The following is a 17696-nucleotide window of genomic DNA, read 5'->3' as shown; positions in this document are numbered from 1 at the left end:
AAAAGGCTTCATGCTTTTTGAAACATCACATACTGTATTCAAGCAGCATACAGTGTCACTGCGTCTTAAACGGATGGCTCGATCTGACATCACTTTCCTCATAGCTGGAGTTTGTGCACCACAGAGCACCAATTTCAATTTCCCATGTAGAAAAATCATGGTTGCAATTTACACAGTTATTTTATTGTCAGGTTAATTAGATTATTTACTGCAGTGTTTACTCTTCTGAAAAATATGAACCCTGATGATGAGCTGATTCGGAGTTTCGCACAGTTTTAACTGCATATGCAGGGATGCTGCATCAAAAAAGTATCAATTTTTAATAACAAAGCAACAATAAAGGAATTAATAAAACATTCAAATTGCTACATCAAAAAATACACCAACTAACTTAAAATGTGTTTTCACTTACAAGTTAGTCCATCAGCAGCATATAAATGGCACTTGCTGCTATGTCTAGAGCAGTGCCTAAGCTGAGGAAGTAAACACCCACACTCAAAAAGGCAGGGGTTTTTTTTCGCCTTCTTTTTGGTTTCATGTCATTACACAAAAACAATTGCCTTCTCTCTATCAGCCCTGAGCCCTGAAGCAGAGAAGAAGGTGCTGAAAAAGGAGGAAGAGAGTGTGTAAAATAAAGATTTAGAACTTGGAGGATTTATACACCTTCTCCAAATACAGTAAATGTCTCGCCTGCTTTATTTTTCCCCAATAGCTTCTTCCTTAATTGCATCCTTTTACTGAAAGCCTATTTTCTCCTTTCTCTCGGCCGTTTCCTTCGCTATTCCATAACCAAATTCCAGCTCCTCTTTTTTTTCCCCCCCTATCCTTTTTGTTTCACTCTTCCTTCCACTTCTGTGTTTCACCCGCTTAAATGAAGTGGGAGAATTCCCATTCTTACAAGACTTAACAGACAGAGAAAGAGGCCTTAAAATAAAATAGATGCACTGAAAAATAAGACATGGGACAAAGCAAGCCAAGCAAGGGAGGTGGGGGGGAGACGGGGAGAGAGAGGGAACAGGAGGCGAATATAAAAGAGGAGGGTCAAGAAAGAGAAAGGGACGGAGAAGAGAGGCAGCAAGAGAGAGGTGCTAGAAGGTCACCCGCTTGCTGCCAGGTTCCTGGGTTCCCATCCCCTCACCACAAAAGGGCCCGGCAGGCCTGAATCAGGGAAGAAGGGGGGGTCAAGAGAGGCGAGGGGCCCATTCACAAAAAGCCATAGGCCCCCTTCACTTGAGGCCTTCACACCCCCCACCTCCACACCCATGGCAGCAGCTTGAGTCCGCCATTATCCCCTCTTCAGCCATCTGACACTCCAGCACAAGCCAATTATCAAGCCCTCTGCTCCTGCACAGCTTCCCTCATACTGATGTGCATACGCAAGCACACGGTTCATAATAGTGCATGCAATGAGATGCTTTTTGCAGCTTTGCATGCACGTGGAAACATTTCGTTACCTAATCTTACAAGAACTGTGTTGAGCTTCTAGTGATGGGAAGCACACAGATACTTATTTTATTGTGTCAGCATTTATGAGTAATCTATATAATATATATGTGGTTAAAACTGGGGCCACTGCAGGAATTTTTGCCATTCGAGTCCATGTTGATTGGACTCAAATGGCAATTTTTGCAATTTTGTTGCAAAATACTGCAAACATATATTATGTTTAAGTTTTTAAAAGTGGATATTTCAGTTATCTAGAATTATTTTTTTTAATTTTTACTTTTCATAGGCTATGTGCGCATTCAACTACAAGACTGTTTACAGAAAAATATAAACATTGAATCAGATTAAGCCTGATTAAGAAATACAGTATATTTTGGTTTGGGATCATTGGCAACAACATAATCAGGACATCCTCGTAAGCGAGATCCAGGTTTAACACCAGCTGTGTTCCCTGTACACAGTGCTTCAGGCACCTCATTATGCGCCTCTTTTCTTCCCCTCTTCCTTCTGTCCTCGGGGGCCTGTGGCAGAAGGAGCAGCACTCTTATGAGAAATTTCTCAACATCTCCCTCTCCTGTTTCTCCTGCTGAATCGCACATACAAGCATACTGACACAGCTAAATAGCGCGCACAGTGCTGTACTTGTTTTAGTATTGTTGTAATGCCTGACGTCCAGGCGTATCTTATTTCAGCTCTGACATTATCTAAACGCTACACGTGATTTGTAAAATGATAAGTGAGTAAATACACAAATCAGGACTCCCAAAGAGGTAATGGTATAAAATTCCAGAACTTTCCATGAACTCTTGTTACTAAAAAAAAAAAATAAAAAAATAAAAAAATAGAAAAAGAAAGGAAAATTACCAACATTTTTTTAACGCATAATTCCTCTGTGATTCTTTTTTATTTTTTTTTTATTTTTTTAAAACACTAGAATGAACTTGATTGTGGCTGAGAAGTTAAGCTTCCAATTCAACTGAGCCTGCTGTAGGAACGCCATCTAATGTAATGAATATATGCATCAGAAGGCCGGAGAGAGGGTGAGAGGGCCACATGCATTCTGTACAGTAAGTTTTGAACAGAGTCAGCCAGTCCAAGCAGACTAGGGAGTGTCCAAGACCTGATCAAAGACCTTTCTCTGGTGTCTGTAAACACGTGGGAGGATTTCAGTCCCGCTGGCTCCCTTCTCCAAGGCCTCCTCCACACGTCGAGCACTCTGTGTTACTCTTGGAGTCAGACTCTTACAATAATAAGTGATGGAGGGGTGGGCTGTGTGCTTAGGATGACCGAGGTGTTCCCTCTATATGAGAAAAGTCTGATCCTGTGCGCGACTGCACATAAACGCTCACAACTCCCATTTTAACACCTGTGCACACCAACTTTAAAGTGAAGATCACCCGGTCCCTCGCATATGTGCAGAGAAATTTTTAAAAGCCTTTCTCACATTACTGGGTTACATTTTAACAGGAAACGCCAGATATGTGCACCTATAGAGTATGCGTGAGTTCTCTTATTTCAACCTGGGAGAGAGAACTGTCATCAGCTGAACCGCAAAATAGAGCACTGCCTCAACCAATCAAGTGTGAAGAAAGAGGTATTTTTCCCTGACCTAGAGTACTGTGGCACTTATAGTATACAGTTCTAAAGATAAAATGTAGGAGGAGCCAAATAGACCAAGAGTCAGGGGGGAGAGAGAGAGGTTAAGAGGAGGGCAAACATGAGAGGAAGGAAAGTGAGAAAGCATCAAAGACAGAACAAAGACATTAGGGAAGAAAGAATGAAAGGAATAAGAGACAAAGAAACTTCTTTCTTAAAAGGAGCCGCATGTTGTATTTCGTAATCATTGCTGTGGTCGTTTAAGACCAACTGTAATGTACTCTATGGTGCTGCCGTGAGTAATGTGCGCACTGGTGAGGTTTTATTACGCCAAGCCCTTTAAAAACACAACTGGCATCATGTCCCAGTGGCTTACTTCTGTCTTCAGAAGAAAGCACATTGTGTTTGAGTCCTGACAACAAACCTGAGAGCAGAGTAGGAGCCCAGAGACAGTGAGTTAAAGTCAGGATGGTAGTACAAGTAGACGGAGGACACACAGGTAGGCAGGATATCAATCACCCCCACTGCCACAATGCGTCCATCCAGCCAGTACTGCTGGTGGAAGGAGCCGTAGCCCACCTCAGGCCCATCTGGAGCGTATTCTGCCTGGGGGAAAGCAAACAGAGTGAAAAGTTTAAGAGAAAATAGTCACTGGTCAGAACAATAGCAGTACTCTAGTGCACAGTATAGTTTGCATGTAAAAATATATAAATCACAGAGGAACGAGAATGTGGTATTTAATAGCGCTCGTTTACTTTCTTGCACCGATCCACTTTCTTTTCTGCACACTCACACCTGTATGATGTTGTATTACAGACCGTGCTTCTCCCTGCCAGGCCTCACGCATTATGTGTGGGGGTGTACAGTAGCCTCACGTTCGGCCTGCTAATGGCTCCCAAATGTGGAGTGAAAGCAGGAGCAGAGTTGGGCTGTGAGGGGGGAGTGGGGGCACTGGCCACAGAAACACTCTGGGAGAGGATTTTAATAAAAAGACCCTGCATGAGCAAAATCCATTTCACCAGGCGGTAGTGGAGTGTTGCCAAGCTTTCCTCCTATATATGTCTGCGTCTGCACTCCCCCTGCGGCACGAAAGAATGCGGGTGTAAGTGAGCACCCATGCGCCCGGGCCTCCCTCCATTAATGAAACTGTTAAGTTTGCGTTGCGTTTCTCACAGGGTTCCTGCATGCTGGGTTTTTCAGTCAAGTCAGCTGACTTCTTTTATCCCAGAGGCTTAAATCTAGAGGCTTGGGGTTTGGGGTTAAAAGTCATATTAAGCAAGGGTATTGGTTTATGTTTGTGTATGTGTCTTTCTTCAGCGTACTAGTAACAGGATCCGTCTCCTTCTCCAGCCTTCATCTGGACGCAGTTAAGAAGCACAGACGCTGCTAGTTATCACAACACTGAGAGAGCTAGATCACTAATCCAGTGCGCCACTGGGCCTGCGCTCTGACCAAGTTAAACCTGACCAAATAGAATCTCTCACCCACTCCCACACCTCCCTGCAGGCTCTGTGACCCCAGCAGACTGACAGTTTTCTTAAGAAGAACTGGTAATAAAAGTTATATCCCTTTAGGTCAGGCCTTTGGGTACCCAGGTGTAATTAACTGCCTGACACAATCAATACCAGAGGTCATTTTGTGTGTGTGTGTGTGTGTGTGTGTGTGTGCGCGCGCGCGCGCACGGATAGGAAAGGATAATTAAATTACCTAACAGCTCCATAACAGAGGCCACATGACGTTAGATGTAGATTAAGAGGTTTTATTGAGCTTTAGCTGCGACCGACAGATGATTTAAGAATAAAAATGAACATTTTTGGCAAACAGTCAGCTGGCGATGGTGGAGGACAACAATGACCGCAACTCGATAAAGCACTGCCCGATGCAACAGCTGAGCGGATATAAAAGTGTGTGTGTGTGTGTGTGTATCCTGGCTGGGGGAAACTGTTGGTCTGATGTTTTAGCGCCATTTATCACTAAAACACCAGAGGCTTTGTCAAAAGGAAAGAGCACAAGATGATTTTTCGTAATTCACGTTCAGCATACACACTTGAGCGCTATTAAGAATGTGAGTGCTCATGCAAGAGATGCAATGGCTGCCTGAGTGTGTGTATGAGAGTGTGTTTGTTTATAAGCTCGTACCGTGCTCAAGCCTGATCTTGTCAGACTGACCTGTGCATCACCTCAAACGACAGCTTAATGGTTGTGTCCTTGCAACTGTGACAACAATCTAAACATTCCCTGGAACACTTCTAACCACCCCAGAGCTTCCCAGCAGCCCCAAATCACTCACATATGGCCTAAATATAGGGCTATGTGTGTAGCACGCTTGATAAAGCCATGAGGTGGTATACCGTGTGTTTATTTCAACCTCCTCAGGGAGACATTTAGTTAAACTTCTGCTGAATTAGAATAATTGGATTTTGTGAACCCTTCAAGGACAAAAATGAGCTTATATTGCCTTTATAGACACTTTATCTGAGACTTGAATGGTTAAGTTAGCTCCAAGGAAAAAGCCTAAAATAAAGATGGAGATAAAAAAACAAAAAAAACAACTTGTATGTGAACAGAAATGAATATGACAATGATTGTCTTATATTTCACTGAAAATTGTGCAAAGATAAACATAAATATATGCAAAGTTTTAATTTAGCATAAGCAACACGTTTAAAAGGTTAGTTCAGGTTAAAAGAAATAGAGAAAAAGTTTTATGACTGTAAAACCAAGTGGTAGAACAGGGACATATCACAACTAAAAAGTTTAATAAGTGAATTTGGTGTTCAAAAAAAGTATCCTAGAGAGGCTGAGGCACTCAGAAGTAAAGATGTGGAGAGTTTCACCACTCTGTAAAAGGCTGCGTGGGCAAGTAGCTCAGGAATTTAAAAATACTGTTTTACAATGCAAAATTCCAGAAATTTGGATGATAACACCACCTACAATGAGACATTTTGCAGACTATTCTGAGATGTGTGTGAACAAAGTATGAGTAATATTAATAAGCAATTGGTCACAGAAAAGATCCACCAATAAAAGTGCATTAAAAAACAGACAATACTGCAGAGGAAATCCCAACACTGGCTCAGCAGCACTTCCAATGACCAATGAAACAGTTTGTTGCTAAATGCACAATATTCTATTTTTGCAAAGAAAAAAAAAAGAAAACACATGAACGAGATCCAGAAATACGAGCCCCACTGAACTAAAGTGATGGATGCTGCATGCGGTTAGGGACCACCTCGTTTTAAAGCAACATATACGACAGCGTCCGTGATGGCACACAAAGCACAGGTAACTTGCACACCCGTGAAGGCACCATTAATGCTAAGTGATAATTTAATGGTTATGGGGCAATACACTCTAAAAGGGAGCCTCTTAGTCTTTCAGTTAAGATGTTTTTGTTGCATTTCTCAGTCTGGCAGTCTGCCTTTGTCGTTTCAAAGAGTTCACTAAATTCGAGCAGGGTGCTGCAGTAGGAGGCCACTGTTCCAACGGGTCTGTTTGTGAAATTTCTCCCTTTCTAGATATTTCACAATAAACTGTAATCAACTGTAAGTGGAAGCATTTGGGAAGCAACTCAAGAGTCAGACCATGTAAAGTTACAGAGTGGGGGTCACCGAGTGCTGAGATGAACAGTACACAAAAGTCAAGTCTTAAGTTCCAAACCTCTTCTGACATCGACATCAACGCAGAAACTGTCGGGAGCTTCATGGTGTGGTTTTCCAAGGCCAAGCAGCTCCTGTAGGTGTTAAGTGAAGGTGGTCCAGTACTTTTGTCCATACAGTGCATGCTGCCATCCAGCCATCTTTTTCAAGAAAGACCATACTTATTTTAAAGCAGTTCTCTGGAACCTGTTTTTACTGAGTCATGTTAAGTTCAACTCTGTGCTTTTGTTTATATATTATTTTTGTCTGTTTTTGATTTGGTTTGACCATTACACAACTTTTGCAGACCATTACCCACCTTTCTGGAAATGGGTTCCTGGCATCAAAACTTACTATGATCACATGGGGTTTTTTTCATAATTCAATCAAATTTCTGTGTTCCAACATTTGACAAGATCTCTTTGTAAAAATTTACGACCAAAAAATAATAATTTTTCACATCCTTTTTTTGGTATATTCCACATAGTGATCAAAGTCTTTTGGAAAAGTCTGCATTTCTTTACATAGTAAAAAAATTCTCTGACAAAATGCTAAGAAGGGAAAGACAGAGATGACCAAACTACAGAAGAAAAGACTGAGAAGCTATAGTCCTGCACCCCTGTTACTGAGTGTAGGTTGTTTATTCATAAAAGGAAAACTGAATGAGGAGACGAATCCCACAAAACCCATAACACCCTGTGTTTCTCCTGCACTGAAGTGCTCATCATGTTTGGAGACAGGCAGAACCAGTGTGTTTACATTTCTGCATTTGTGTGCATCTGAAAAACTCTATGACACATTATGTTAACTGCCACTTAGTTTCAGCATGAATCCTCTACAGTTTTGGTGAAATCAAACAATTAGACTACCAGTGTCCCAATTACAATTTGGAAGTATGCATTTCTCATACATTTTTAAAAATGCAGGCTTATATGTGAGCTGATGAACCACAGAGTTTGCTGGTCCATGTGGTGAGTGTCTGTGTATTTTAATAGCACTCTGATTGGACACAGATGGAGGCCAACACGCAGAGCTACAGCAGAAATCCATGTATAATAATTCTGAAATGGAGAGCGTTTGGAGAGAGACAGGGGAGACTGAGATGAGAGGATGAAAGAAGGAAAGAAAAACAAGTTGCACGAGAGGACGCCGAATGAAAAGAGATGGCCTCCTCAACCGGCAGAGAGGAGGGGACACTGAAGGCAGGAAAATATGCGAGGTAGTGTGGCACAGTTTTGGTGTGCACATGTGTGCAGAACTGTGTAATTCAGCTGCCTGGCCGCCAGCCTTGACGAGGTGATAAAAGCTTGTTTCCTATAAACACTAATGATGTTCATTAGCGGAGACCTGAGGGGGCCCACGGGGCAAAAGAGAGTGACTGCGTTTGTGTCAGTCAGTCTGCGTGTGCTCTGGACCTCAATCCCATTAAAGTGGCTGTTATAAGTACCCATCCTGGGTCTAATTGTTGGTGTAATTGTCCTGACCCAAGAGGTCCAGTGGTATTTCTGAAGCCTGCAGCTCAACAGGCCTGACAAGTGCTCAGTGATGCCTTACTGCAAACTTGCACCTCACAGCAAACACCACCAGATTAACCACCAATGCTCTTCCAGATCCTTCTGTATACAGATTAAAGCATCTAAAAATTTACACAGTAAACAGATTACGAGCAAGATTTCACTAATTAATGCACCATAAGCTGCCATTAAATTTCTAATGGTGCCTGAATAATTGCTTCTTGTTAAGTGGGCCCACACAACCTCCTCATCAGCCTGTAATTTGTACCACACCACGCAAAGTAATGGGCAGTGGTATAAATGTGGTATGTCCTATCCCGTCAAAGCCGGAGGGAAGGACTGCTCTGAAGACCTTATGTTCAACACAGTTGCAATCTGGACACCACATTTACCATTTTCCTCCTTCGGCACCCCCTTTCACTAACACAGGGCTAAATTAAAACCCCTCCGATATGAAACAAAACCCCCTTCCCAAATCCCTCAGCTCCACTCAATCCAGCTGGAGGGCTCTCTAAGAGGCAGACCAAAGGTAGAGGGTTGGTATGTGCTGAAAAAGGGCAACTAGTTTAGATTTTCTTTCTTTTGAGTGAATGTGATGAGGAACTAAAAACCGAAACCCCAGGCGTTTTTCAAGTCATTATCATAATCTCCATGACAGTAATTTCAGGAAGACCCTCTACTGGTTGGGGCAAATCATTCCAGGTAACACATTTGGATGAACAGAGACATTTAAAAGCAGGGGGTTATTAAACTGTCAACAGGCCAAAGGAAATACATACCTCTAGCGGTGAATCACAGAGAAATCTCTTGAACTGTGGAGGAAAGCAGAGGGGGGGGACAGAGAGAAAAACAGTTAGCTCTCTGGGTCAGCAGCTCTTTTGAAAAAGGCATAAATGAAAACCATACATGTCTCCTTTGCTGTTCTATATAACTTATCCCTCCCTGTTTTCTTTCTACTCAGGTGTCACATTTCAAATGAAGCCCTCCATTCACTACGGGGCATAAAAAGGAAAACTGTATTTATACAAATGAAAACATTTACCCTATCAACTGCAGCTCGCACTACAGGGAGGACACCGTGACAGCAAAAATAAGCAGTGCTCCCAATGTCAAAATAGTTTCTCTCTCATTTAAAACACCACACCAGATATTGATTACTGGGGTGGGGGTGGAAAATGTGTCATTTTTCTTCCATTCTCTCTACCGTTTCCTGGAGTTCATTTTTAGTAGTGGGGTTGAGAGCGGTGTCCATGTTTAGGTCCAAAACCGTTTTGTAATGACAACCAGAACGCCAAAGTGGTGACTGACAGATTTAAGTTTACTCAATGAGCACATAACACAGACCCTTGCTCATATTTTACAAAGACATGCTACAATCCAGCTGTGTCATTCGTTTGCAGATATGTTTACCTTGGGGTCCACTGTTTGAGGAGCAGAACATAGATCTATATCAGCACCAAAGTATTGTAAACACGGACAGTGAGGGTCCAGATGTGATTCCATAAACAACGATACACATTGTATTGCACGATGACCCTTATCCGCGAGCAAATGCATTTCCATTGATAATTATTTTGTGTTGCTTCTGATTCTATCCAACCAGCTAGGGTTTGAACGCTTGTTAAACGGTGATACTAATTTTCAGTCCATTTGATTTGTGCTGAAAATATTGTATTTCGTCATTATGACTAACTCGTATATCAAAGTAATCTAATTCTTTATATTATGTCCTGAAGAATAACAGTGTAAACAAAAGCCAATAAAAATTAGCACTTGCAATTTTATTTCCATCAAAGTTGCTGACAATGAAATGAGACTACTTATTTTGTTTTTATAGCATCTAGACTGACTGAAGGCTGTGTTGGCCATTTAGAGACAGATTATCTGTCTTTGCTTATTATTAACACGTAGGTTCTCTAGGAGTTACCAGAATTTCCCAGAAGCGCATCAACATGCTCTGCTTGTGAGTAAGTGACTGAGTATGTGCACAGCAGTAAAGCTAGTAATCGTAATGACTGCTCAAGGCATGGTTCACTAGGTGGGGCAGTGCTGGCTTTAGTGCACCTCGCAAACCCAGCCAGCAGCCTGAGCTCATCCAACAGAGTGTGCGTTTCCCCCTGCATCTGCCACAGTGCTGGTGACACTAATGCAGTGTCACCAGCATGGGAGATGTTTTTGGCAGAGCGCAGCTAAAGGATGATGAACTGTCATCCGTCATTTCCATTTTACCTTTGACTGACACCAACAACCATTTTTACCATCTTTTAAACTCCCTCACTTAAACTGGACTCTCATCAGAAAAATGACGACGTCCATAAGAAATTTAAGTCGTAAAAATAAGCAAAAACTTTAAAACGAAGGATTGCAAAAAAAAAAGAAGAAAAGACTTAAGCATAAAGCACTCAAAACAACAAAACTATTCATGCATTGCAACGGTGCACACAGCTCTTGCAGAGGGGTGTTGATGTGGGCTATAAAATTCTCACAAACCTTGTCCCCTGCGGTGCTGAATACTACAACAAGATGCCTTTCCCCTGGACCCAACCTCACACCACGATGAAGTGGGGATGAACAGAAATCTATGGACTGATGATTCTCACCCTGCAACTTCCCAAATATTAGTGGAACTTTACAGTCTCCTCTTCAAAGCCACTACACAACCCCATAAGCTTAGGTTGATCTTTGGACAACACTATGCATTTCTATTTATACACATTTTTTCCCCTATTCCCCTACTAAACTGGAAAGTATTTTGCACAGTTTTTTTTAACATGTTCCAACAGAAGTGCAATGACAAGATCTGTTGAGTCGACAATGATCTTCGCTCATGCAAAAAACCCGCCTGTCAAATCCCCTCGCCTGTGTAGCCATGCCAGTAGAATGTAATTTTCCACTCCTACCTCTGCAGTGACTACTGCTCTGCCAGTCGACAAATTACCAACAGCAAAGACTCCCACTGTGAAGTACTGCTGAAGGGCACAAATGAAACTTTTGTTAAAAACTCGCAAAAAAAAAAAAACTAAACTAAACGGTTTAGCAAGTGAACAACAGCTGCAGTTATTAGATGACATCATCTGTAGAGGCCAAGCTACAACGTGTGCTGCTGAGTGTGTGTGTATGTGAGAGAGAGAATCTCACACTGACCTTGTGGTGAAATCCTGATTTGATTAGGAAAATATAGAAAATATATGTGTGATCTTTTACTCATGTATGCAAACTTGCATGTGTGTGTTTTCGGAATACCTCCTGTCCCTCTTTCTAATTCTTCTTTTAACCAATCGTGCAGTGTAGCTTGGTTTGCCTGAAATCACTCTCCTGGAGCACAACAGGGTTGACCCCCTGTTTGTTCTCTGACAAACAACAGCTCTGTGAGGCTGACACACATACACAAACTCGAGTGTGAGCGCACTCACTTGAGGCATGAATACATATGAAAACAGCTACAGCTACTCCTGTGCTTCCATCTCTTAATACAACAGCACATCAACTACGCTCTATTCAGAGCAATGACTGAACACATGGAGTTCATCACTTCCTCTCAAACTCTCCCTTTCTTACAGCAAACACTCATCTGTGTACGATTAGGAGTGCAAGAAGCCGTCTCAAACACACACACACACACACACACACACAGATTGCATATAAACACACGCATCTGCTTAAGCCTAATTGCTACTTAGACCTCTCGTCATTGTGCTCTGTACTCTCTAAAATTGCTGTACTTATTTGAGCAACAAGGTTTCACCCTTTAAATGTCTAACACTCTTTTTTCCTTCACAAACATGCGTCCCTGTTCATTTTAAAGGCGTTCAAAGCAGTTCCAGATAATACGAGGAACTGGGTGGACAACGGCAATGTGGTTTAGATGGTGTTATTGAATATCTCTGCTATGCATAACCATGTTGCAAATAGCTTTGACATAGTCTGTGCCAAAATTTCAATCATTTCTTCCATTTTACGGATGACTGTTACTGCCATGTCTCAACTTTTTCCGTATATTTTTCTCCAAGTGTCTTGGTAAAAGTCCTGGCCATCAAGCAGAGTAAATACAGATTTAACAGGGTTTGTTTTCTTGAAAATGAAAGCCACATGTGCAGGAACTGAGAGTCATGGCTCAGCACAACAGTTAAGACCAATAAGTGCCAGCGAGAGTGTTTGTATGTGCATGCATCTAAATAATTGCCAGTGTGGGCTTCAACTCTGTCAGGAAACAATGACTGGACGTGGAAAGAAAAACGTCTGGCTGCCTTTCACTTGTGGCATGACAGGAAATGCATACATCCTAAAATAAACAAAGCAATTACCCTCTAGGACATCTTACTGTCCAATGATTGAACAATCTTGGCACGGTAGTTTAGCTTGCATGCACAGAGAAGGTCTCCCATCACCTGCTTCAAACATAGGCTGACAACAATCTAGATCCTATCCCGAGGGAATACTTTAATGGATTAATAAATACCTAAACAAATGCTAAATGGATCAACTTCCTAAGTAGCAGCAACAGCAGGCAAATGGCATTTCACCAAAATGTGCCCTCAACAACGAACTTCCCTTATTCAAGACAATAGATGGAGAGAGATGGGGGGTGGTCTAAGATTCTGGGAATAAGAGGAGTTTACCAGGAGCTTGACGGGCAAGACAATAAAATCAGTAGTGTTATGGGCTCGGGAGTGGGTGTCACAGTATTCAAACTAGGGGGAAAATAAAGTCAAATTTGTTTGAGTGGGAACAATTAAGGCCTGGCTCTGTATATAAAATTACTGTAGCGCGACTGGAGAAAAGAAAAGTCGACAAACCACAGTCGCTCAGGTTCAATCAAACATGCCCTGGACTAGCTTTACTTCAGGGTTCGTATTAAAGCAGCCGAAGACAAAAACTTGTCCTAATCGAGCAGCAACTTCAGGGGTTGAAAAATGAAGCCAAAGTGGATGTTACAAAAACTGCAGTTCCTGCGGTGACCACTTGACACAGGCTCCAAATCTGAGTCAATCCCCTAGACCAGTGGTTCTCAAACTTTTTACATCATTCCCTACATGGCAGGAAGAAATCTTTTCACGCCCCATTTAAACAAAACAATGACAGAAAAGCCTAGCTGCAATTTTATTTAGATAATAAACTAATTCACAATGAATCCTTCAGTAATTTTTGTTTTAAAAACCTTTCATTTCAAACAACTATTTGTAACTTTTGTCACTAGACTGCTTCATTAGTCTGCACCACTTATTCAAAAAAGCAACAAGTTAAACAGAATGTGAACATTGCCAAACATGGAAAATTAGAGTTAAGTTTTAGTCTTATAAAAAAAAAAAAAAAAGGAATCTAGAAACTTGTGAACAGAGATGAAAAATATCTAATTTAGTGAGAATTTAATACTATTCACTCTTAGACTACGTCCACACTAACGCATTAGTGTTTTTGGCCTCCCGTCCAAACTGAGACGGCGTTTTGGCTCAAGGAAAACGGAGACTTTCTAAAACGATGACGCATGCTAGTCATGTGATGCAGTCATGTGCCCAATTAAACTAAGATAGCGGAGAGCATTATACAGCAGTTGTTTTGCTTGCGCTCAATTTTGACAGCCCTATTAAAGATTAATATCAGTTTGTACATGCTCCAGATAGCTTTTCTTCAAATTCTTTAACTCTCACTCGCTTTTGCAACTTTGTACTTTTGTGTTACTCGCAGCAAGAACTCCACCTCATTGTTAGTCCATTTAAAAAACTCGGTGCTTCTCCTCAACATTTTGCCGCAACATTACAATGAGCCAGAAAGTAAATAAACGGCAGACAGAAATGAGGCAGGTCAAATCGTCTTGCGTTTCACGCATGCGCAGTACTGGAACATAAACGTTTTCGGCCATTTCAATGTGGACGCCCAACTCTGTGAAAACGACTGAAAACGCTAGTGTGGACGCGGAGCGTTTTCAGACGAAAACGCAGTTTTCAAATTTAATTTAATTTTTACTTAAGTTCAGACACAAGTTTTCAGGAAGGGCTAAAAGAGCTACGAAAACATAAACTGTTATTTATGTCACGCTATCAATTCTTGAACACTGGAGTAAATGGACGAAACACTACTTCCATACAGGGATCATTTTTCAAGCCAGGTCAGTTGGTCAATCCCAAATATTCTCCCAGAAGAAATTAACTTGTTTAATGTTTTAGACTCTGTATCTAATCCCCCCCCCTCTTTATTAGATGCATTTTTTATAACATATTTATAATTAGGAGTGCGGTGCATTTGAGTGACAGGTGGGTGCTGACTAGGTGTTACTGTAGCTAATTTGATTCACTGAGCCAGATCTCTTGAATATGTTTGTGATGCCGTTGTCTTTTGGAGCATTTTTATTGAAATTATCTCACCAATAATATGGCGTGCTGTGTGGTGCAGCTCATCCAAGAAGCCCCCCCCCCTCCAACTTCAAACAAACATGTTTCTGGTCCCAGTGCCACAGCCATATTTCTTTCATATCTTGTGGTGTGAACATGACTCATGTCCACCACTACAGATTTGCCATGAAGCAAAGAAAGCAGTGTATTCCACACATACTCTCATACTAATTACAGCCCATATAATAACTGTGTTGTTACAATCTAAAGCGTAGGCATCTCTCTACCACTCTAAACTACAGATGTGAAGGTAAATTACAATTAATGAGGCTGCATTTGAAAGTAATTACCTAATCTTATGTGACCCTGGGCTTGTACACTACACATGTGGGTATCCAACATGGAAAACCAATAAAATAAAAAAACCTTATTTCTGGAAACTCAACAGACATCAGAGTTTTTAGCACAACATTTTCATTTTATATTTTGAAGATATTATTAGTCTAATTCTTAAAACTACACTACAGTTATTACCCTGAGCTAAGACTGTGCACAAACACATGCGCTCTATTGATAGAGCTAAGGTTATGGCACTAGGAAAGAATCTGCCACAGCCTGCCCAATCTGACAGCTTTTATTATTTATTAATTACCTTACTTTTACAAGTTGGAGAATTCAGTAATTTACTGCGGCCTGCTGGCAGGAGGGAGGAGGAGGAGGCTGTTTTTCCAGCCCAGAGGGACAAAAGGCCCTCTCAGGTTGTCCAGCAGTTTCTGCATCCTGACTAGACTTTATTTTCTCCTCGTTTATTGATATAGAACGTGGAGAAACTTGGTGTGTATACATATAATTTAATGCGTTTCATTAATTATTATCTCTGCTTAGGTCAGGTTTTATAGTCACAATGATTCCTACTCATTCGCTGCAAAAAAAAAAAAACCCTAGGGAAAAACTCTTTTCATGCCCTTTTATATATTTTACAGTAATTTTATAATATATACATTTAAAAATTATAACACAGACACATTTTTTAATGTTTTTACAAGGTCCAATCAATGCTCTGGTGATGAACAGAATAAAAATTTTTAATCCCAGTACACCCCCGACTATTCATTTAGACCACAAAACCCCCAAAATACAGTACAAAAATGAATATTGCTGTTACTACTACTAATTGTAAGACAGTATTTTCAAAGTGTCTGTTTTATCTAACAACCCCCTGGTTTTAAACGTGTTATATAAATAAAATTGTACTGTATTGTATGTAAAAGACAAAGAAAGAAAAAAAATGTCAAAAAGCAGCAAGAACGTTGAACAAGCGTGTGCAGCAGCTCCCAACCAGGTGTGGAATAATAATCATGCAGTACCTCACTCTCACTACATTCGCTGGGGTCATCACCATGAATGGCCATCTGGTATTGGGCGTACAGCGCTGCCGACTGCTGATACGACGCCATGAACTGAGGGTCCTCAAAGTTCACTGGCACTAGCCTCACCTTCAAGCACAGGGTGTTGGGGGAGGGGAGGTGAAGGGAGGTTTTACAACGATAAACAATGCATACGAGGACAGTGAGCAGCTAGAAAAGGGAGGGCGGAGGATGTGGACAGTGCTGGAATCAACAGTGCGTTATACAGTCACTTTGGTATCTTAGCGTTGGCATCAGTCTCCTAGCCCTTGAGAAAAGCTGGTAACACAGCACTTGGTTATTGGTTTATTCAAATCAGATTGCCAGGCACACAAATATCAGCGCAAGCAAACATTCGGCATCTAGGAGACTGATGGTGTATTTTCACAGTAATAACGTAATGAGAAACTTGAGGATGAGGCTAGTGCACCGCCCAGCTATTACCACAGATTGGCTGAAGAGGACTGGTAATACCAGACTGAACCCAGCGTCAGTGCGTGCGAGGTCCAGAGCAGCAGAAGTCTGTCTGAGTGGATCATCTAAGCGGGACGCGTACAGATTCTTGTCCAACACCGCAGACTCTCCTCAAAAAGGTAAACAAGGTTGAACTGAGCGCAAGCAAGAAAATTAAAACCACACAAACACTACGAGCTCCAGTTCCAAATTCAAATCATACTCTAGTTCAGAAACTGAAACTATCGTGAGGGCAGGGTGACAGTAGACACAGACAGGGTAAATGTGCGAAGGTCGGGAGGGGTCAGCTGACAAACTACCTCAACCCCCAAACTAAAAACAGCTCAATACTAACGACCCGGCTGGCCGACCAAGGGCCAAGTCAGACACCTGGAGAAACACAGCTCTCAACCCTGGCGTATGGAAACATTTTCCCCTCCATTTCCTCTCCCTTTGACTTTCGCATTTATACACATACCCTCTCTCTTTAATACTAGCATGTTAATTCACTCCCCCCCCCCCATTCAAGCAGATGCTTAGGACTATTTAACTTAATTCTTGTTTCAAAGTTCCAACACAAATTATTTATCCATTCAAGTCTAATTCTAAAACTTCACAGTGACCGAACCCAGTTATACAAATGCAATGATGCTTAAATGATTGAATTGAATGATATTCCTGTATGAATAAGTACAAAAATGGAATACATCAAAGCCTTTTATTTCCTTTCTAGGTCCCCACATTTGTCGACCCTCTCCCTCCCTCCCTGGGTACCCCTAGAAAAGGTTGACCTATGCCTCCCACCCTCTGACCTGGCTCTCGGTGGGTTTGTCAGGAGGGTCCTTGTGAATGGCCATCTGGTAGAGTTTGTACACCTGGTAGGAGGCGTCGAAAGAAGCTTTGAACTGCGGGCTAGGGGGATTGGAGCGCACTAGCCTCACCTTCAAAAAGAATATGGGCAAACAAGAGTTAACAATAAAATGTAAGAAGCAATGAGAAAAGTATAAGTGGTGATTGAAAATGCCCAATTAAGAAAAAAACTAAACTAAAAATTAAACTAACAAAACAAAAAAAGACCACAAAAGGGAAGAAAGACTGACATAAGCACACCCTCTTAAAACCATCTTTTGCAAATAAATCACAGCACTTACAATTCCTAAGATATCATTTCATTTTAATCAGAGGCTTCTTTTCACCTACGACAGCTGCACGATACCTTAAGCTTAAGTTGTAGTGAATCCTTTGGAGAAAAATCTTATTTTATAAAATATAATCTAGCTAATCTAATCACACACACAAATATTTTTAGTTTTT

The 17696-nt window shown here is 41.4% G+C and overlaps 1 protein-coding gene across 3 annotated transcripts in view; it reads right to left on the bottom strand.

The window, feature by feature from the left end:
* LOC134640042 (arginyl-tRNA--protein transferase 1) overlaps window positions 1-17696 on the bottom strand; it is a 52295-nt gene that overhangs the window by 22079 nt on the left and 12520 nt on the right. Inside the window, exons 7-9 of one of the 3 annotated variants that reach the window (XM_063491606.1) lie at window positions 17195-17323; window positions 8974-9006; window positions 3467-3648 (exon numbers count right to left, since the gene is read on the bottom strand). In XM_063491606.1, coding sequence (XP_063347676.1) covers window positions 3467-3648; window positions 8974-9006; window positions 17195-17323 — 344 coding nt within the window. Of the gene's footprint in view, window positions 1-3466; window positions 3649-8973; window positions 9007-15890; window positions 16020-17194; window positions 17324-17696 lie in introns of all 3 variants that reach the window. The other 2 variants (XM_063491607.1, XM_063491608.1) reach the window with 2 other exon arrangements.

This window comes from Pelmatolapia mariae, linkage group LG13 (assembly GCF_036321145.2).
Source record: "Pelmatolapia mariae isolate MD_Pm_ZW linkage group LG13, Pm_UMD_F_2, whole genome shotgun sequence".
Taxonomy (NCBI): domain Eukaryota; kingdom Metazoa; phylum Chordata; class Actinopteri; order Cichliformes; family Cichlidae; genus Pelmatolapia; species Pelmatolapia mariae.
The sequence above is the reverse complement of the archived record's forward strand: the minus strand, read 5'-3'. Positions and strand labels throughout refer to the sequence as shown.